General features: G+C 57.6%; 1 protein-coding gene across 2 annotated transcripts in view; it reads left to right on the plus strand.

The window, feature by feature from the left end:
- ADGRA1 (adhesion G protein-coupled receptor A1) overlaps nucleotides 1-21472 on the plus strand; it is a 35923-nt gene that overhangs the window by 11973 nt on the left and 2478 nt on the right. For both annotated transcript variants that reach the window (XM_070781160.1, XM_019953220.2), the window contains exons 5-6: nucleotides 2399-2544; nucleotides 21293-21391. In XM_070781160.1, coding sequence (XP_070637261.1) covers nucleotides 2399-2544; nucleotides 21293-21391 — 245 coding nt within the window. The remainder of the gene's footprint in view (nucleotides 1-2398; nucleotides 2545-21292; nucleotides 21392-21472) is intronic.

Here is a 21472-nt window from a genome sequence, read left to right on the forward strand (position 1 = left end):
GCCCGTGTGTGGGGACCCTGGCTGGGGAGCCCTGGGACCTGAGGCTGCCGCCCCTCAGCACCTCCGGTCATCACGACCCCTACAGCCCCGGGAGCCCGGCCAGGAGCCCCCAACTCGGGAACTGTCCCCAAGCCTCCTGCCCAGACAGAGGCTCAGGGGCCAGGCATCCCTGTGGCAGCCAAGGCCAGGCCAGGCCAGCAGGCTGGACCCCTGAGTGTGTCATGGGCGGGGGCAGACAAGCCTGGAGGGCCTCAGAAGTCCTGCTGGTCACCTCGTGGTGACAACTTCCCCTCAGCTCTGAGTCCACACTTCCAGAAGGAGCTGCGGCTTCACTCGCTCACTTGAAGACAAGCATTGGCCCAGGTGTGAGGCAGAGAGGACAAGATTCCAGCAGAGGGCCCGTGGCACACAGGCCAGGCTCACCGGGAGGAACAGTCAGGAGAGAGAGCAGGTGCGGGGCCAGGAGGCCGTGACCGTGGACCTCACACTCGCCGGAGGAGAGGGACCCCAGGGCACACAGCTCAGAGCCAGGTCGGTTGGAAGGTGTGAAGCTCACTGTCCAGTGTCAAGCTGACCGGCCCTGGTGCCCAGACATTCGGTCATACATCCTTCTAGGGCGTCTGTGAGGGTGCTTCTGCGAGATACGAATGTTCAAGCGGCGGCCCAAGGAGAGCAGATTGTCCTCCCAGCGTCTGCCCTGTCCATCCCCGAGAGCCTGCACCGGACGGACAGACGTCTGGTCTGCGCAGGGAGAGCCCTGAGTGTCCTGGGCGGGCACCTCCCGCCTCTGGACCTGCTCAGACTGAACCCGCACAGCTGGCCGTCCTGCCGGCTGCAGGCTCCGGGCGCCCCGCCGCCCCTGTCACGGGACGATTCGTCAGCGCCAGTGCGGTTTTGCCCTCGCCGGCAGCCAGACTGGCCCACTGTGCCCAACCCCTGCACCCCACCACCTGGGCTTAACAGCGGTGCCCACAGCCAGCAGCGCCCCCACACCGGCGGGCGTCGCAGGGAAACACGCCCTAGGGCCGTGATGGGCGCTGGGGTCCAGAGCTGGCGGCTGGAGAGGAGAGGTGGTCGTTATGGGACCAGAGCCAGGCGCGCCGCGCGGAGGCTGCGATACCACGCACACCAGCGGCTCCACGCCCCGTGGAAGCCTGGCACGTCACGGAAGCGTGACGGCCCTGCAGCGACCTCTGCACGTGTCCACCTGAGGCTGGCGTCGGGGAGGTCCTGCTTCCCATCACCCACAGGCTGGCAGGTCCCGGCGCTCGGGGAAGACGGGCGGGGGCGGGGCCAGGGCCGGCCCAGGCCGCACCCGGAGGAGCGTCTCCCGTCCACCCCTTCTCTCGGCCAGGCCGAGGGGGTCACAGGCTCCAGGCTCCCAGGCACGAGGCCCAGACCGGGCAGAGAGAAGGCCTGGATGCTCCCCTCCGCGCGGGCAGCGACTGAAACACAGCCCAGCGTTCTCACAACAGTCCCACCCGTCCTTACGGGGCTTTCTCACAAGTTGAAGCTGAACTCTGCATGTGATAAACCCTTACAATGGTGCGATGTTACCTTTGTTTAGGGAATCTCGGTACTCCTTAAACACTGGCGTCCTTACAATCACAGCCATATTTTACCTGTCATCGCAAAACGTCAGGTCATTACTTCAAAGGTAGCCTCATTCTACAGAATTGGATGGCGATGATGGGGTGTGGAATGAACGCCCAATTAGCTAAAGCGGAGCCGCCACGGGCGTCGGGGCTGTTTCCATAGTAACGAGAGACTCGGACAGGCAAGGAGTGAACTTCAGCTTCTGATCCCGGAGGCACAGCATCCTGGAGACCCCCGCGCCTCCGCCCCTCCCTTCTGGCAGGCTCCGCGGGAGCTGAGCCAAGCTGACCACATGGCCCCCTAGCAAACGGAGTCTCCCGGCTAGGAGGGAGGGGGGCGGGGGTCAGGAGGAGGGGGCGGGGCCAGGATGAGGGGGCGTGCCCACAGCTCCCTGCAGGAGGCCGAGCTGGCTCAGGGTCCAGGCCACCCACGCATCTTCCCTGAGCTCTGAGTCCCTGTGAAGGGTGGTGTCTGCCCCAGGACCCCAGGGCCCCTGCCAGGCCCACTTCCTGTCGCTGTTGAGCTGTTTCCTGAGGATGTGGGAGGGGGTAGCAGGACGAGGTGCGGGGCTCAGACTCGGGGAAGGGGCTCTGGGGGGATGGGGAGGGGCGCTGGGGAGACGTGGAGGGGCGCTGGGGGCCGAGGAGGGGCTCAGACACGGGGCAGGGGTTCTGGCAGGGGAGACGGGAGGGGCTCAGACTCGGGGAAGGAGCGCTGGGGGAGAGGGGGAAGGTCGGTCGGGGCTCAGACTCAGGGCGGGGGCGCTGGCGGGCGGGCAGGCTCTCACTGGCTCCTCCCCCAGGTGGGCATCGTGCTGCACTACTCCACACTCTCCACTCTGCTGTGGATCGGAGTGACCGCCAGGAACATCTACAAGCAGGTGACCAAGAAGGCCCCTCTGTGCCCAGGGGCAGGCCAGCCGCCGTACCCCAAGCAGCCCCTGCTCAGGTACCCAGCGCATCTGACCCCCAGCCCTGGGCTTCCTGGGGGTTCTCGGCAAGCTGGCCATGGGGAAGCCTGGGCCCAGGGGTGATCGAAGGCCCAGGTGGCCAGGGCTGGGGGGCCGGGGTGGGGTGGGGCTGGGACAGGGTCAATGCCCAGGTGTGGGGTTCGTGCCCTCTGGTGCCACTGAGTCAGTGCGCGGAGGCCCCCGGTGCCCGCCGTGGGTGGGCAGGCGTGGACACGGCTCTGTGCTGGGCCAGGGTCCGGGTCTCGGCTTTGGTTTATTTACGGGTCTCGGTGAGTAGAGAGGGAACCTGACCTCAAGGTGACCGTGCAGCCTGGAAGTGGATTTGAATGGGGCTCCTTCTCCAGCTGGTCGTTCCCGTTTCCTCCTCAGACTGGGAGGGTTCGGGGTGGACGTGGTAGGACCAGGCCTGGGGCCAGTGGGACCCCCAGACATCCTTCCAGCATGCTGCCTGGGATGCCCCAGGGGACCCCAGAATGCGGCTGGGATGCCCTGGAAGCATCCGTCTGGGCTGCAGCAGGAGTGCCCCTCAGGAGATGCCATGGCATGGTCTCGGCTCTTTAAGGCAAGGACGGGCCCGCCCGTCCCTAGGCAGCTGTCCACAGCAATCCCTGTTTTGCTGTCCTATGCCCTCCAATTTCCCAAACCAAGACTGAATCCAAATCGGCTGTTAGCACGAGCCAGGCCCAGATCAGCCTGTGTGGCCGGAGCCTGGGTGCCCGCTGCCCAGCGCCATCAGTGGCCCGTCTCCAGGCCATTGCCTGAGCTCAGAGAGCCTTGGAAGCCCTGCTGACCGCTGTGAGGTGCTCAGCCACCAGAGGCTGGCTGAGCTCCTGAGCGGGATGGTGCTGGGTGTCTGGGGCCCTGGCCTGGGATCCCGGGCACAGCCGCACCCAAGTGGTCCCGTAAGGGTCAGCGGCTCCTGGGGTCGTGGCCTGGACGGGGCAGGGGCGGGGGGTGCTTAGGCCCCCCCCCCGGAGTGGGCTCCGCACCTGAGGGGCCACTGGCCTATCCTCGTGAGCGCCTGCCCCACAGGCGTCCAGTGAGGCAGATAAAAACGCTGTTGTTTAAGTGAGTATCGTGGCCCAGCCCCACCCCCGTTCCCGACACTGTCTGGTTTTCACGTGGAGCAGACACGTTGCCACGTGGCAGCCAGGGCTGGTGGCTTCTGCTGCAGCTTGGGCCAGGGAGGCGAGATTTCTTCATCTTATCTCCTGCCAGGGAGGCCCCCGGGTTTAAAAATCACTCTCAAAATGTGTTTCCGTTTCCGGAGCTGAAACTGATTGCAGAGCTGCCTGGTGGCTGCCTGGTGGTGGAGCAAGCTGTGGTTTTACGCGGTGGCTTCTGAATGCATGTAACCAGGCTGGCCCTGTGGGTCTGTGTCCTGGGGGCAGGGGCCCAGCCCAGCTGCATGGTCACACCCACAGCTCACTCCCCCCAGTGCCTCCCGGGGACCACTGCCGCCCACCCGCCTGCATCTGCTGCCCCTGGGACAAGAAGCCTGGTGCTAAAGGCCGCCCACCCAGTGCAGTGGCCCCAAGGGTCCCTCGGTCACCGGCACACACCCCCACGGGTGTGGCTGTCAGAGGGAGGGCGTCTGCTTCAGACTTGCCTGCCCCCCTGCCCAGCTGCTCTCTCTGGCCCAGCCTGGCCTGGGGCTGGCAGCAGGTGTGATAGGCCTGGACCTTCTCCAGAGAACAGAGGCTGATGACGGGGACCTCAGGGACCAGGAGGAACTGTCAGGGGCTAGAGACGTTCCCTCCAGGGCCGCTGGGGCTTGAACTCTGCCCCGGAGCCTCCACCCTCTTCTCCTCCACCCAGAAGCATCCTTGTCAGGGGGCTTTCTCGCCGGGCCGCCGGGCGCATCGCTTCACTGCATCCTGAGCCCCCAGGATGAGAAAGTCACCTGTGCTTCACCAATTGCAGCAAGGATTTAGCTCCTGGGACCTCCCGGGAGGAGTGTGCTGCGAGGCCCCTTGTGGACAGAGCACGCCACATCCTGCTGGGCCTCAGGGAAGGCCCCATGGCTGGGCAGAGCCCCGAGTCCTCCCAACTCAGTTCTGCGGCTTTCTGATGAGAACTAAAAACATTTGTGAAATCCCACACTAACATTATGCTTCCCTGGTGGCTCAGACGGTAAAGCATCTGCCTGCAGTGCGGGAGACCTGGGTTCGATTCCTAGGTTAGGAAGATCCCCTGGAGAAGGAAATGGCTACCCACTTCAGTATTCTGGCCTGGAAAATTCCATGGACAGAGGAGCCTGGGGGGCTACAGTCCATGGGATCGCAAAGAGTCAGACACGACTGAGCAACTTCACTGGTTCACACTAACATTAAAATAGTTTTCTCTATTTTTGCATGAACGGCCATTGGACTTTGGGTAGAGATTGCACTGAATCTGGAGAGCACGTTAAGAAGCGTTAGCATTTTAACATTATTCAGTTCAGTTTAGTTGCTCAGTTGTGTCCAACTCTTTGTGACCCCACGGACTGCAGCATGCCAGGCCTCCCTGTCCATCACCAGCTCCCAGAGTTTACTCAAATTCATGGCCATCGAGTCACTGATGCCATCCAACCATCTCATCCTCTGTCATCCCCTTCCCCTCCCGCCTTCAATCTTTCCCAGCATCAGGGTCTTTTCCAATAAGTCAGTTCTTCGCATCAGGTAGACAAAGGATTAGAGCTTCAGCTTCAGCATCAATCCTTCCAATGAATATTCAGAACTGATTTTCTTTAGGATGGACTGGTTGGATCTCCTCGCAGTCCAAGGGACTCTCAAGAGTCTTCTTCAACACCACAGTTCAAAAGCATCAATTCTTTGGCACTCAGCTTTCTTTATAGTCTAACTCTCACATCCATAGATGACTACTGGAAAAACCATAGCCTTGACTAGATGGACCTTTGTTGGCAAAGTACTGTTTCTGCTTTTGAATGTGCTGTGTAGGTTTGTCATAGATTTTCTTCCAAGGAGCAAGCATCTTTGAATTTCATGGCTGCAATCACCATCTGCAGTGATTTTGGAGCCCCCCAAAATAAAGTCTGTCACTGTTTCCATTGTTTCCCCATCTATTTGCCATGAAGTGATGGGACCAGATGCCATGATCTTAGTTTTCTGAATGTTGAGCTTTAAGTCAGATTTTTTCACTCTCCTCTTTCAGTTTCATCAACAGGCTCTTTAGTTCTTCTTCACTTTCTGCCCTTAGGGTGGTATCATCTGCGTATCTGAGGTTATTGATATTTCTTCCAGCAATCTTAATTCCAGATTGTGCTTCATCCAACCCAACATTTCGCATGATGAACTCTGCATATAAGTTAAATAAGCAGGTGACAATATACAGTTTTGAGATAGTCCTTTCCCTATTTGGAACCAGTCTGTTGTTCCATGTCCAGTTCTAACTGTTGCTTCTTGACCTGCATACAGATTTCTCGGGAGGCAGGTCAGGTGTTCTGGTATTCCCATCTCTGGAAGAATTTTCCACAGTTTGTTGTGATCTACACAGTCAAAGGCTTTGGCATAGTCAATAAAGCAGAAGTGGATTTTTTCTGGAATTCTTTAGCTTTTTCTGTGACCCAGCGGATTTTAACGTTACTGACGGTCTTCAGTCCATGAACACAGGGTGTCGCTGCGCTCACGACGGCCTTTCATTCCTCCTGGGAGAGTTTACAGTTTTCAGTGCACACATCTTGTGCTTCGTGGTTAAATTATTTCCTTAGTATTTTTATGCTGTTGTAAACGGGATTGTTTCTTTAATCTTGTATTCAGGCTGTTCATTGCTTATGTATGTGCACTAGTCGCTCAGTCGTGTCCAACTCTCTGCGACCCCATGGACTGCAATCCACCAGGCTCCTCTGTCCATGGGATTCTCCAGGCAAGAACACTGGAGTGGGTTGCCATGCCCTCCTCCAGGGGATCTTCCTGACCAGGGATTGAACCTGGGTCTCCTGCACTGCAGACAGATTGTTTTACCATCTGAGCCCCCAGGGAAGCCCCCTTGTGTACAGAAACACAGCTGACCTTGTTTGCTGGCGTGTGTCCTGCGAGGCGGCTCACGTTGCTTGCTAGCCCCAGGGACTCTCAGCGGGCCCTTTGGGATCACACGCACGGTTTCCTCTCCACGTTGGGAGTTTTACTGCTTCGCGTTCAGTCTGGATGTTCTTCTTTCTCTTCTTGCCCCAATGCCCTGGCGAGGACTTGCAGGACTGCGTTAGCCCTTCTCTTTTTCTCTTAGTCTGGCCAACAGTTGGCCAATTGTGTTAAGCTTTTTAAAGGACTAACTTTGATTTCATTGACTTTCTCTGTTTTTTTTCTTCTTTGAAATCAGGGACTTTATTGAGCACATACTCTGACAGGCTCTCTGCCCAGGGGCTGGTGTGGGCTTTACAGTTATTTGGCAGTTTGTTTAGAACAGAAAGTATGTCTGACATAAAGTAAGTTTAATAAGATCTCATAGTTTACAAAGTGCTTTCACACACTTCAGAGGGAAGATGACTTTCTGTTTTACAAAATAAGGACACTGGGGCACAAAGAGATTTCGGGGCTGTCCCACTGCATCGTCAGCAGCTAACTAATGATCGCCTCGTTGCATTTATCTCTGCCGTAGTCTCTATTAGTCCCTTCCTTCTGCTGATCTGAATTCAGTCCGCTCTTTTTTTCCCCGGTTCTTTACAGAATCAAGTCAGATTCCCAATTTGAGACCTGTCTGTTCTGACTGTAGAGCCCATGGCGTGACTTTCCCCCGGGCGCTGCTGTTGCTGACCCAGAGGTCTGTGTGCTGAGGGCTTGCTTCATTCATCGCGAGGCCTTTTCTTCCACCCACCATCATTTATGATCGTGCTGTTTCCCCCAGATCATCAGGCTTTCGGCAGGAGGCGGTGGAGGGCGGGGATGTCTGCTCTAGAGTCGTGCTGAGAACCGTAGAGACGGGGAAGCTCCGCCTGAGTGGAGGGCCGCGTGGCTGAGGGTGAGACCCTGATCCCAGGGGTGGGAATGAGCCACTTCATCCCTCCCATGTTTAGAAAGCTCCGAGGGCAAGGCCGGGGCTCAGCAAGGGTCCGGGCCGGGGCAGGCGGCCCCGCAGGCTCTGCTGTGGGTGCAGGACCGAGTCAGCATCTGCTTTCTCTGTGGGGGACGGGGCAGCAGGGTGGGTGGGCATGGCCTCAGGGGGCCTCCAGGAAGCATCTCAATTCGGGCCCCAGGCCTCCCAGGGGTCACCAGGCAGAGTCGAGGCCTTCGTGGGTCCCAGACGGCTATGAACTGAGTCTGAGTTGGGCTCCTGGCCCGTCAGTCCCAGCCCAGGGCTTTCTTTTGGGGCATCACTACCTGTGATGAAGAGGTGCCGCCCCTCAGCCTTGGGGGTCGGGCCTTCCCTCTGCTCCTGCAGGAGGGGCTCCCTGCTCTCCCACCCAGGGGACATTGTCAGCAGCCTCCGCAGCTCATCCAAGGGAGGCTTCGCCGCGTCCTCCCGCGGGACCTGGGGGGCTGCCCTGCCCGTGTCCTCAGACCTGGGCTCACAGCTCCTTCTCATTAACGTGGAAACCACAATCGAGAGGTGACGGCAAGTCAGTAAATACTGTTTAATTGGGCCTGGAGTGCACAACGTCCACGCTGATCTGAGCTGCTGTTGGCGGAAAGCAGGCTGACTCTGTGTTCTGACGTGAGGCCCAGAGGCTGAGCCGTCATCTCGGGCCCCCCGGGGCCCCCATCCCAGGACTCAGCACAGAGGCGGTGGTTGTGTGGCTGTGGACCCGAGCTGAGCCGTCATCACGGGACCCCCAGGCCACCCCACCGTCCCACTGCTCAGCATAGAGGCGGTGGCTGTGTGGCTGTGGACCCAAGCTGGTCCGTCATCACGGGACCCCCAGGCCACCCCACCGTCCCACTGCTCAGCATAGAGGCGGTGGCTGTGTGGCTGTGGACCCGAGGCTCAGCTGTTGTCACAGGCCCCCCGGGGCCCCCCCACCCCAGTGCTCAGCACAGAGATGATGGCTGTGGACCCGAGGCTCAGCCATCATCACGGGACCCCCGGGTCCCACCCCCATCCCAGGAGGTGGTGGCTGGCTCTGCAGAAGGACCTCCGGAGGCCGCAGGGGGAGGAGACCCTCAGGCTGAGTCTGGGACAGTCTGTGCAGGCTCACAAGGAGGGGAGGGGGTCCCAGGAGTGCAGATGCCGCCGGGTGAGTGGTCGGCACAGCCCGGGAGGAAATGCAGGCGCACTCACAAGGGGGCCGTGCAGGTCGCACGTGGGGGGCCTGGCGGGGCAGGGGCGCGCTCGAGGGCATCGCACAGGGACCTTTGGGAACTAGATCTGAGAGCAGCCGAGCAGCGGGAACCAGCTGCAGACGAGGCGGGACCGGCCTCCTGGGCCTCGAGGCCCATCTCCGGCTGTGTTCTCACACAGCGCCAGGGCGAGGAGGCTCTCCGCGGTCTCCGGAAAAGCGCTTCCGGAGGGCTCCACCCTACAACCAAGACCGCCTCCCGAGACCGCCATCTCGGCGGGGGGAGCATTCAACAGGGGATCCCGGGCCCAAGGCCTCCACCGAAACCTCAGCATCAAACAGCTTCTGGCTGGGGCCGCTGGTGTTCTGGACTGATTCAGCTGCGTGCAGCCACGTCCTGACTCTGCAGCCTGCCCTGCCTCCTGATACAGCGCCCCCAAGTAGTTTCCTGTCTCAAGGTCTGAAAAGCCCACTTGGTGGTGCCCACAGCCTGGTTCGTCCATGGTCCGCAGGCAGTTGGCCCAGGCTCTGGATGGCCCTGCCCAGGGGAGGGAGGGGTCCCCAGGGCTCCCTCTGCCCGGGACCCCTTCTCAGGGCAGAGGCTGAAGCCGGCTGGGAGCTTGGGACATGCTCGACCCAGCGCTGGGCCAGGTGGAGCCACACGGCCCCATGTGCGGCCTTGGGAGCAGAGGACTCTAGGCTCAGAGCCGAGCAGGACCCTGTGAGGCCGCACCTCGGACCCCGGCCTGGCTCACAGGCCTGGCCCAGGAACACGGGGGCTCTTGTCAGCTAAACGCGAGCGGACAGCCTTGCGTGCTGGGACCTACCCCCAAGAATCAGGACACGCCGGGCTGCTGGGTTTCCGTGCCTCCTGGTCTCCATAGGAGACCACTCCGGTGTTCACACTGCAGTGTTCACACTCCGGTGTTCTTGCCTGGGAAGTCCCACGGACAGAGGAGCCTGGCGGACTGCGCTCCCAAGAGTCAGTCGGACACAACTGAGCGACTAAGTCAGCACCACGTTCTGAACAGGAGCCTGTCCTGGAGCACCTTCACGGTGTGGTCGGGGCTCGGGCAGGCGTCCTCCGCGCCCCACACGGCCCCAGGCCTTCGTCCACCAGCTCTTCTCCAGGCGTCAAGTTCCTGAGGGTTTCACCCTCCTCTGCCCACTGCCGGTCAATGCGAGCTGGACGTGAGGATCTGCATCTCAGAGGCAACGTCGGTGGCTCTCAAAGCCGCACCCTCGGGCGATGTACATGGGTGGCTCTTTCACCCGCGCTGAAATCACTGACTTGATCTCTCGGGTTTCAAAGTCCTGACCAACACCAGGAGCGCTAACTGGACCTGGAGGGGGGATACCCCTCCGACAGACTCTGGGCTGAAGGCCTGCGCCCACGCGCTCATCCTCATCTGGACTCCAGCTGCTGCCGACTGCCCTGGGCTGCTCCAGGTCTCCAGCCCACCCCTCCTCCAAGTGCACCCCCCCTTCCTCGAGGATACGGGGGGCCCAGGAGCAGTGACTCCTCCGTTCACGTCAGCGGATCTCATCCGCAGAGACCCAGGATCCACAAGGGCATGGACCAGCTGGTGTCTGTCAGCTGATGGCAGCTCCTCAGGCCATCCTGGGGGCGGGCCTGCCCGGCCTGGACAGTGGACAGAGCAGCCAGCAGGCCCTCGGGACCTTCCTCACGGCCTGACGTGGCTGCTCCTCCCTCGTCCTTGCTGCGGGCATCTTCCCCTGCTGGTCCCTTCCGGTCGCTGAGCCGTGGCAGGAGAATCTGGCCTCTGCAGTCCTCTGTCCTCTCCTGCGGCCCCTCGGACACTCAGGGAAGCGTGGGCCCCATGACCTGGAAAGAGGGCCTGCCCGGCTCAGCTGACGTGAGACAGGCACCGGGGGCGGTTGCTGGGATTTCCAAGTCAGGTTTCTCAGGGCCCCTAAACTCAGGACGCAGGGTCGGTAAACAGACGCCCCACTTGAACACTGAAGCTGGAGCAGAAGGGGTCCGTGGGTCAGAGTCAGAAAACTCCAGCACTCTGAGGTCACTGTCTGCTGAACAGTCGCTGGAGCCCCTCTGCGAGGCCTCCAGGGCGGCTGGGGCTCGTGGAGCCAGCCGGACACCCACAGGGACTCCCCGGCGGGCACCACGCGTGCCCACGCAGGGCCCATGGGCCTCAGCAGGGACAACAACCTTCACCTGGGCCTTGCGCCCACCGACCAGGGCTCCCTGTCCTGGGAGTGGTGTACTCTGACTGCACGTGGGCTCCAGTCAGCAGCCAGGGGAGTGTGCAAAACAGGTCCCAGGCCCTGAAGACAGGACAGAGGACGGGCAAGTGCCTGGGTAGGTGGGCAGGCAGCAGGGTCAGCCGGGGTCAGAGCTGCTGGAACCTTCACCCTCCAGCTCGGAGGTACCCCAGGCTCTGGGGGGAGGGCTGGTCCTTCCTTTTTTTAAAAAAACTTTTTTTTTTTTAAGAAATAGAACATTTATACCCCCCAAAAGCCTAAAACATCAGTGCAGGTTTATGAAACAGTCCTGTGCCCTTCAAAGGAAGAAACAGGAGCCTCCTCTGCAGGAAACTCGGCCATGCCCCGCCCCCGTCCTGACTCATGACTTTTATCGCCTTTTTTTATAGTTTTACCACCCAAATTTGTCTGCACTGATTTTGAGCCGTATACACATGGACTCGCTCATTTTATATTTTTACCAGGTTTATTTCACTACCCAGCGTGCTTTCCAGACCCATGTCTGAAACTGTGTCACCATCTGGCCGCGTGATGCGGATGAGTGGCCAGCCTCTGTAGTCACGCTGCTCCTGGTGCGGGGGGGTGTCTGTGACCCCACCATCCCCCCAGATTTTGCTCATCCTTCCTGGGAGCGGGGGCTCTGGGGTCCCATCTGCACTCCCCGCTGAGCACCCAGCCTCCTCCCGTCCCCCTCTGGGCCGTCTGTCCGTCCGTCCGTCCTTCCGCTGCTGTAGGACTAGGTAGGCACGTCCCCCGCATCTGTCACTGGTGTCTTTCCGACTCCCCCAGCCGGAAGCAGGAGCCTGGGCACCAAAGCTGCACCCCCTTACAAACCCACCCTTCTCGGTGACAGGCCTCGAAGGTCCAGCTCTGTGATTCACTTACAGTTCTGTGCTTTCTGCTGGGACGTGACTCTCTGGGTAGTGTGAGCTTGGGGACCAGGTAGTTTCCTGCTCCTATTGGAACAAATTAAAACTACATGAATTCATCGTCGGGGCTTCCCAGGGGGGTGCTGGTGGATAAGAACCCCCCCTACCAACACAGGAGAAGTAAAAGACTCGGGTTTGACCCCTGGTCAGGAAGATGCCCTGGAGGAGGGCATGGCAGTATTCTTGCCCGGAGAACCCCGTGGACAGAGGAGCCTGGTGGGCTGCTGTCAGTGGGGTCGCAAAGAGTCAGACACGACGGAGCAACTTAGCAGCAGGCAAATTTATCATACACAGTCCTGGCGCTGGAATCCGAAACCAGCCCGCGGGCTAACCCTTCCGGAGCCCCCAGGGTTGACAGGGGCTTCCACGCTCCCGCTTCTTGCAGCGGCCGCCCCGGCACTGGGGTCACGACCTCACTGGAGCGGCCGTGGCGGGGGTCCGCTGGGGGTGGGAGCTGACGCTGAGCAGGAGGGTCCACGGGGGTGGCGGGGGCCGGGCAGGGCTCTGGACGGCTTCGCACGGGCCCGGGCGCCGGGCGGCCGCCGCGCAGACAGCGCCCCGGGCCTCCAGCGCCCTCTGCCGGCCGCGGTCCCGCAGGTGCTGGACACAGAGCCCAACGGCCGGAGGAGGGCGAGGCTCCCCGCAGAGGGGGAGGCGGCGGGCTGCAGGGGCCCGACCCGGGGCGGCGGAGACGCCAGAGCCCACCTACAGGACTCCAGGGCGAGGGCACAGTCTGGCCCAGGCGGCAGCCTCTCCCAGGGGGCTGGGGGGACTGTCCGCCTTGGGGGAAGGGGGTGCTGAGCCCACCCAGCACTCCGGACCCCCGCTGGATTGGGTCCACTCCTGGGCGGCCTGGGGGACCCATCTGGACCCATGGGCAGTGCCGGGGAAAGAAGAGGAGGGGTCACCGACCTGCCCAAGGTGAGGCCGGCAGCGGGGTCTCCTGGTGAGCTGTCCCTGGGTGGCTGGGTGCCTCTGAGGGGCTCTGGGTCCTGCGCCCGCTGCGGGTTGCAGACTTGAGCAGAGGCCCCTTGCCCGCTTGCCACGCCACCTCACCACGTGCTGAAGGAGCCTCTTGATCGAAGCCCAGGGCATCTCTCCTTGGACCTGTCAGCGTGGTGGGCCCAGTGTGGCATCGAGGGGGGGGGGGGCGTGGCGGGGGGCGTGGGAGGGGTGGGGGTCCAGGAGGCGGGTCCCCTTGCTGTGCGCCCAGAGCAGAACTGGCTCCAGAGGTCTCCCCATGCCCTGAGGCCGCCCAGCCGTTGTCCCTGGAGCTCCGTCTGGCCTGGCGTGGCCCCTGTGGGTGCCGAGCTGGAGCCCTGGAGGCTGCTCGCTGCACCCAGGTCTGCAGAGGCCCCTCCTTTGCGCAGCCCCACCCATTCGCCCAGGCCCCACTGGCCTGCAGCAAATCCTTCGAATCCAGCCTGTTCGGGGCCCCTCGCTGCCTTTCCCTTCCCTCCAGGCTGGTCTCATGGCCCGTGCTCACACCCAGGGCCCCAGAGGAGGCCCTCGGAGCTCATGGCCGGAGGAGCTTGGGCCAGAGTGGGCCCTGCCCCACCGCGGCGCCTTCACCTGCAGATGGCGCACAGACAGTCGTGCCAGGCAGGCAGAGGTTTAGGGGGGGCACCACGCGATGGTGAGGCGGGTACCGAGCTACAGCGGGAGGGGGTGAGGCTGAACCTGGAGCTGCAGGCAACAGAGCAACGGGAGGGCCCGTGCCCAGGAGAGGGACAGGGGACGTCCAGGTGGGGGCAGGCCCGGAGGGGCTACAGGCAACGATGGGGGGCCCAGCCCAGGCCGGGGCTGGGGGGCTCATCTCCCGTCACTGCTTGTCACTAGGCCGAAAGTGCTGCCTCCACAGGCCCCTGCCAGGTGGTCTGTCTTCTCATGAGGAGCCCCAGCCTCGCCCCAGGAAGGGAGGCTCCCAGCAGAGGGGCTGCGCTCAACTGCTGTCTCCACAGGAGACCCCTCGCCAGCCTGATGGGGCAGAGCTGAGCAGCCCTGCCTGCTGTCAGCCTTCCCTCCCGGCCGATGCTGGGCATCAGGGTCCGTCCCTGCAGTCAGGGGCGTGGTATGCTGCCTGCTTTTCAGATAGCCCGGGCCCTTAATGTTTCCATATGTTATTTTTTAAATTTATTTATTTTTTATTTTATCGTATTTTTGGCTCCAGTGGGTCTTCACCACTGTGCACACAGCCTTTCCCTAGCTGTGGCGGGCGGGTGGGTGCGGTGACCTCTTGTTGCGGGGCGTGGGCTCCAGGCAGGCAGGTTCAGCCGCCATGTGGGGGCTTCTTTGCTTTGCAGCACATGGGATCGTCCAGACCAGGTACTGAACACGTGTCCCCTGCATTGACAGGCAGACTCTTACCCACTAGACCACTGGGGAAGCCCCCATATAAATTTTCAATTTAGAAAAAAGGGCCTCCAGGGTTTTGACCTGATGTCACTGCAAACAGCACTTTTGTGTCCTCATGCTTTCCCCGTGCCGTGTACGAAGCGTGACTGCAATAAGCTGGTGACTGATCTCTGCGATAAGCTGGTAGCTGATCTCTGTGATAAGCTGGTGACTGATCTCTGCGATAAGCTGGTAGCTGATCTCTGCGATAAGCTGGTGACTGATCTCTGCGATAAGCTGGTGACTGATCTCTGCGATAAGCTGGTGACTGATCTCTGCGATAAGCTGGTAGCTGATCTCTGCGATAAGCTGGTAGCTGATCTCTGTGATAAGCTGGTGACTGATCTCTGTGATAAGCTGGTAGCTGATCTCTGCGATAAGCTGGTGACTGATCTCTGCGATAAGCTGGTAGCTGATCTCTGCGATAAGCTGGTGACTGATCTCTGTGATAAGCTGGTGACTGATCTCTGCGATAAGCTGGTGACTGATCTCTGCGATAAGCTGGTGACTGATCTCTGCGATAAGCTGGTAGCTGATCTCTTCGATAAGCTGGTGACTGATCTCTGTGATAAGCTGGTGACTGATCTCTGTTCGATAAGCTGGCAGCCCTTCCCAGCAGAAGTCTTGGAGCCGCCACAGGGTTTTTCAGGGAACTGGTCGGGGCACCTGCAGACGGAAGGGCATCGACTGCATTCTCACTGGTACCTTTGCTTCTCTGCTGCCTCGTCACGGTGCCGGCATCCAGTAGATGCTCAGAGGGAGCAGAGGCAGGGTCGCCCTGCCTGAACCTGGGGACCTCCCCCACCTCACCATCCAGGGACACACTGGCAGCTTCTTGTTGTTCCGTCACTAAGTCACGTCTGACTCTGTGACCCCGTGGCCTGTAGCCCGCCAGGCTCCTCTGTCCATGGGATTCTCCAGGCAAGAATACAGGAATGGATAGTCATGCCCTTCTCCAGGGGATCTTCCTGACCCAGGGATCGAAGCTGGGTCTCCCTCATTGCAGACAGATTCTTTACATCTGAGCCACCAGGAAAGTCCAGAGTTTGCTCAAGCTCATGTCCATTGTCTGAGCAAACTCCAGGAGATAGTGAAGGACAGGTAAGCCTGGAATGCAGCAGTCCAAGAGGTTGCAAAGAGTCAGACAGGACTGAGTGACTGAACAGCAATGTGTCCATTGAGTTGGTGATGCCATCCAACCATCTCATCCTCTGTCGCCCTCTCCTCCTCCCGCCTTCAATCTTTCCCAGCATCAGGGTCTTTTCCAATGAGTCAGTTCTTTGAATCAGGTAGACAAAGGATTAGAGCTTCAGCTTCAGCATCAATCCTTCCAATGAATATTCAGGACTGATTTCTTTTAGGATTGACTGGTTTGATCTACCTGCAGTCCAAGGAATTCTCAAGAGTCTTCTCCAACACCACAGTTGGGACCAGATGCCATGATCTTAGTTTTTTGTATTGAGTTTTAAGCCAACTTGTTCACCCGCTTCTTTCACCCTCATCAAGAGGCTCTTTAGTGCCTCTTCACTTTCTGCCATTCGAGTGGTGCCGTCCGCGTGTCTCAGGCTGTCGATGTTTCTCCCTGCAGTACCGATTCCAGCTTGTGCTTCCTCCAGCCCAGCGTTTTGCATTGCATGTGCTGCCTGTAAGTTAAAGCAGCAGGTGATAATGTGGAGCTTTGACACCGTTTTCCAGATTTTGAACTAGTGCTTTGTTCCCTGTCCAGTTCTAACTGTTGTTTCTTGACCTGCATACAGGTTCCTTTTCTAAATCCAGCTTGTACATCAGAAAGGTCTCAGTTCATATACTGCTGAAGCCTAGCTTGAAGGATTTTGAGCGTAATCTTGCTAACGTATGGAATGAGTGCAATTGTACAGTAGTTTAAACGTCCTTTTGGAGAAGGAAATGGCAACTCACTCCAGTACTCTTGCCTACAAAATGTCATGGATGGAGGAGCCTCATAGGCTACAGTCCATGGGGTCGCAAAGAGTCGGACACAACTGAGCGACTTCACTTTCAGTTTGAACATTTTTTGGCATTGCCTTTGTTTGGGACTGGGATGAAAACACCTTTTCCAGTCCTGTGGCCACTGCTGAGTTTTTCAAATTTGCTGGCATATTGAGTGCAGCACTTTAACTGCAGCATCTTTTAGGATTTGAAATAGCTCAGCTGGAATTCCATCACCTCCACTAGCTTTGTTTATAGTGATGCTTCCTAAGGCCCACTTGACTTCACATTCCAGGATGTCTGGCTCTAGGTGAGTGATCACACCATTGCGGTTATCCGGGTCATTAAGACCTTTCTTGAACAGTTCTTTGCTGTATTCTGGCCACCTCTTCTTAGTATTTTCTGCTTCTGTTAGGTCCACACCATTTCTGTCTTTTATTGAGCCCATCTTTGCATGAAATGTTCCCTTGGTATCTCTAATTTTCTTGACGATATCTCGTCTTTCCCATCCTACTGTTTTCCTCTGTTTCTTTGTACTGTTCACTTAAGAAGGCTTTCTTGTCTCTCGTTGCTATTCTCTGAACTCTGCGTGCAGTTGGATATATCTTTCCTTTTCTCCCTTGCCTTTCGCTTCTCTTCTTTTCTCAGGCATGTGTAAGGTCTCCTCAGACAACCACTTACCTTCTTGAATTTCTTTTTCTTTGGGGTGGTTTTGGTCACCGTCTGCTGTACAATATTACAAACCTCTGTCCATAGTTCTTCAGGCACTTTGTCTACACCAGATCTAATCCCTTGAACCTATTTGTCCTCCTTCACTGTATAAGCATGTATAATCAATCACAAGGGATTGGATTTAGGTCATACCTGAATGGTCTAGTGGTTTTCCCTACTTTCTTCAATATAAGTCTGACTGTGGCAATAAGGAATTCATGATCTCAGCCACAGTCAGCTCCCAGTCTTGTTTCTACTGACTGTATAGAGCTTTTCCATCTTCAGCTGCAAAGAATATAATCAGTCTGATTTTGGTGTTGACCATCTGGTGATGTCCATGTGTAGAGTCTTCTCCTGTGTTGTTGGAAGAGGGTGTTTGCTGTGACCAGTGCGTTCTCTTGGCAAATCTCTCTTCGCCTTTGCCCTGCTTCATTCTGTACTCCAAGGCCAGACTTGCCTGTTACTTCCTACTTTTGCATTCCAACCTCCTATGATGAAAATGACATCTTTTTTTTTTTTTTTGGTGTTAGCTCTAGAAGGTCTTGTAGGTCTTCACAGAACCGTTCAACTTCAGCTTCTTCTGCATTCGTGGTTGGGGCATAGACTTGGATCACTGTGATGTTGAATGGTTTGCCTTGGAAACGAACAGAGGCCATTCTGTTCTTGAGATTGCACTGAAGTGTTGTATTTTGGACCCTTTTGTTGACTATGAGCTACTCCATTTCTTCTAAGGGATTCTTGCCCACAGAGAGGGCTAAGTCACTTCAGTGTGTCCGACTCTTTGTGACCCTATGGACTAACCCTAGGTTCCTCTGGCCATGAGATTCTCCAGGCAAGAATACTAGAGTGGGTTGCCACTTCCTACTCCAGAAGATCTTCCCCACCCAGGGATCAAACCCACACCTCTTGCATCTCCTGCATTGACAGGCAGGTTCTTTAACCCTTGTGCCACCTGGGAAGTCCCCCGAGGCTGGTCATCTGAATTAAATTCACCCGTTCTCATCCATTTTAGCTCACTGATTCCCAAAAGGTCGATATTCACTCGTGCCATCTCCTGCCTGACCACGTCCAGCTGACCTTGATTTTTGACACTGGCTGCACACGCACATATCCATTCTCCCCCAAACTCCTCTCCCACCCAGGCTGCCACACCACATTGAGCAGCTTCCTGTGCTATGCAGTAGGTTCTTGTTGGACTTTTTTTTTGTTTTCTTTTTTCATTTATTTCTGTTCCTGTTTTTGTCATCTCCTTCCTCCTGGTTACTCTGAGTTCACTTTGCTGTTTTATTTTTCTGCCCTGTTGAGGTGGAATCTTTGATCATTGAACTTTAAACCTTTCTTTTTTTCTCATGGAAGTATTCACAGCTACGAGTGTCCCTCTAAGCCCAGCTTTAGCTGCATCCCAGAAATATTATACTGAATTTTCTTTCTCACTTTGGTTAAAATATTTTCCAGATTTCCTTGTAATTTCCTCTTTCATCCGTGAATTATTTAGCAGTATATCATTTCATTTTTCAGATATGTGTGGTTTTCCTAGTTATCTTATTGCTATTAACTTCTAATTTAGTCTCATTTTGATCTCAGAAAATATACTCTGTATGATTTAAATGCTTTTAAACTTATCAGCACTTGTTTTATGAAGCATTGTATCATCTGTGATGATTAATAGATCGTGTGCACTTGAAAAGAATCCGTGCTGTGCAATTATTGGGTGTGATTTTCTAGAAAGAACATTAGGGAAACATGACTAATGTTATTGTTCAGATCTTCTATTAACTTTTTGCCTGCTTGTCCCATCAGTTGCTAAGAGAGGGGAGTTCAAAACACCAGCTGTGATTTTGGAATTATTTCTCCCTTTAATTATTTCTGTCCATTTTTGCTTCACGTATTTTGAATCTTCCCTCTGGCCCCCCGACATTTACAGTTTAAATGTCTTCCTACGAACTAACATGGATATCATTACGAAATGCCCTTCTTTCTCTCTTTTCTTAAAGTTTATTTTGTCCTGTATTAATGCAGCCACTTTGGCCTCTTAGACTCAGTTCGTGTGGATAGCTTTATCCATCCATTAATTTTCAACCATTCTATATATTTTTATTTAAAATGTTTTCTCCTACTGTAGACAGCATAAAACAGGGTCTTGCTTTTTTGCTGTTATTGATGTATTCTGATGATCTCTGCCTTTGAACTGAAATGCTTAATCCATTAAAACTTAGTGGCATTTTTGTTTTGTCTCCATTTCTCTGTTTTCTGTTTTTACTTTTTTCTCCTTTTTTTCTTATATTCCTTCTTTCCTTTTTTATTTTCTTCTTTTGAGTTATTTTAATACGTCATTTTAATTTATCTATTAGTTTTTTGCTTATTACTTTTCATGGCTGCTTTAGGGATTAAAATCCACAACCTTTTCACATCTCTTTAGTTTGAAAGTCACACTATTCCATGTAAAAACCATTAGAATTAGAAACTTGGCGACCTTGTGCCCCCCCTTTCCACTACAGACGTCAATGTTGCCCCATATATATTATAAACCCCACAAGTGAAAGTGAAGTCGCTCAGTCGTGTCCAGCTCTTTGCCATCCCATGGACTGTAGTCTGCCAGGCTCCTCTGTCCATGGGATTTTCCAGGCAAGAATACTTGGGTTTCCATTTCCTCCTCCAAGGGATCTTCCCCACCCAGGGATTGAACCTTGGTCTCCAGCACTGAAGGCAGACGCTTTACCATCTGAGCCATCAGGGAAGCCCTGCAAACTCCACACGGCAGTGTTAAATTCTTTCTTTAATCAGTAATATATATTTTAAAGAAACTAAGAGGAAACAGAATGTTTTCTCTTTACCCAAATCTTCAGTGCTTCTTATGGACTTCATTCCTCCAAGTTTCTATTTGTGCAGCACGTCTTCAGCCTGATGGCTTTCATCTGGCATTTCCTGAAGCGTAGGTCTGCTGACAAGGACCCTTCCGGGCTTCATCTTTGTCTGGGACGTGTTTTCCTTTGCCCTTCCTTCTGGAGTAGACTTTTGGGGGCGCAGAGGCCCCGGCCGTCACCGGGGTAATCACGTGTAGGTCTCCCGGCTCTCCCCCGTGGACCCGGAATCATTCCTGTCACTGGGGGCCTGGCGCCATCGAAGTGATGTGGCTGCTTGCGGCATCCTGAGAATGACATCCTCTTGTGGGGATCGTCCCGCGCTGGCCCCGAGGCTCCCCCAAGGCTTCCCCCTCCGCGTGTGTGACAGTCACGTGCTCGTGGCCAGGCCCCCACGCTCACGCCCCCAGGATCCCACGTGGGGCAGCACCCTTGGGTGGAACTGTTGGCCAAGGCCCGCAGACGGGAGAGTCAGCTCCGTCCGGGGGTCGAGCCGACCCCACCCGGATGAGTCCCTTCCCCTCCAGGAGGGTCACACGCCAGAACCTGCCCCAGGCCGCGGAAAACTCGGCTGCCAGGCTCAAGAAACTGCAGCTCCGAGCGCTTCCTCCCGAGGCGTCCGGCCGGCGCACGCACCGGTCGGTCACTGACATCGCCAACAGGTGTGGCCTGGGCCCGGGCGGAGGGCGACTCGGCGGGCACCTGCTGAGAGCGTCCAGCGCCGCCCAGCAACACCTGCGCCCGAGGCGGGGCGGCTGAGCAGGCACCCACCGCAGCGGCAGGCCGTCTCCTGGGGGTGCGCGGCCCCGCCCCGTCCACAGCGGGCCCCGCCCCGCCCACAGCGGCCCCGCCCCGCCCACCGCGGCCCGCCCCCGCCCGGGGCCTTCAGTCCTTCTGTTCTTCTTGCTGAACCAGGGCGCCGCCCGCCGCCCCCAGACACGCGCGCTGGGCCCGGCCAGGGTCATCTCTGTGCAGGCAGAGAGGCGAGGGGAGGACACGTGGACGGGGCGTGTGGGAGCAGCGGGGGCACGGAGAGGGGACATGGGGGACATGGGGAGGGGCATGGAGTGGGGGAGGGACATGAGGGAGGGGCGTGGGGAGGGGCGTGGGGGACATGGGGGAGGGGCATGGGGTGGGGGAGGAGCGTGGGGGCATGGGGAATGTGGGGGAGGGGCGTGGGGAGGGGACACGGGGGACGTGGGGGAGGGGCGTAGGGGAGGGGACATGGGGAACGTGGGGTGGGGATGTAGGGGCTGGGGCGCGGGGGAGGCTAGGTCCAGCCGGACACCAGCAGCCCTCTTCAGTCAGGTCGGGCTGCTGCCGCCGCATGGGCAGCGGACAGCAGGGCCTCCCCCTGCCTTGCCCGCGGGCGGCACAGGGAGCGGGGCTGCGGGGCTGCCCTGGGGTGCAGTGAGCGCCTCTTCCTCCGCAGGTTCTACCTCGTCGGCGGCGGGGCCCCTCTGGTCATCTGCGGTGTCACGGCCGCCACGAACATCAGGAACTACGGGATGGAGGCCGAGGATGCGGCGTAGTGAGTACCGGGCACCCCCAATCCCCCGCGCTTCCCAGGGGCCCAGAGCCGCTTCCCCCCTGCTCGGGCGCCCCCACGCCC

The sequence above is a fragment of the Bos indicus genome, chromosome 26 (assembly GCF_029378745.1).
Source record: "Bos indicus isolate NIAB-ARS_2022 breed Sahiwal x Tharparkar chromosome 26, NIAB-ARS_B.indTharparkar_mat_pri_1.0, whole genome shotgun sequence".
NCBI lineage: Eukaryota > Metazoa > Chordata > Mammalia > Artiodactyla > Bovidae > Bos > Bos indicus.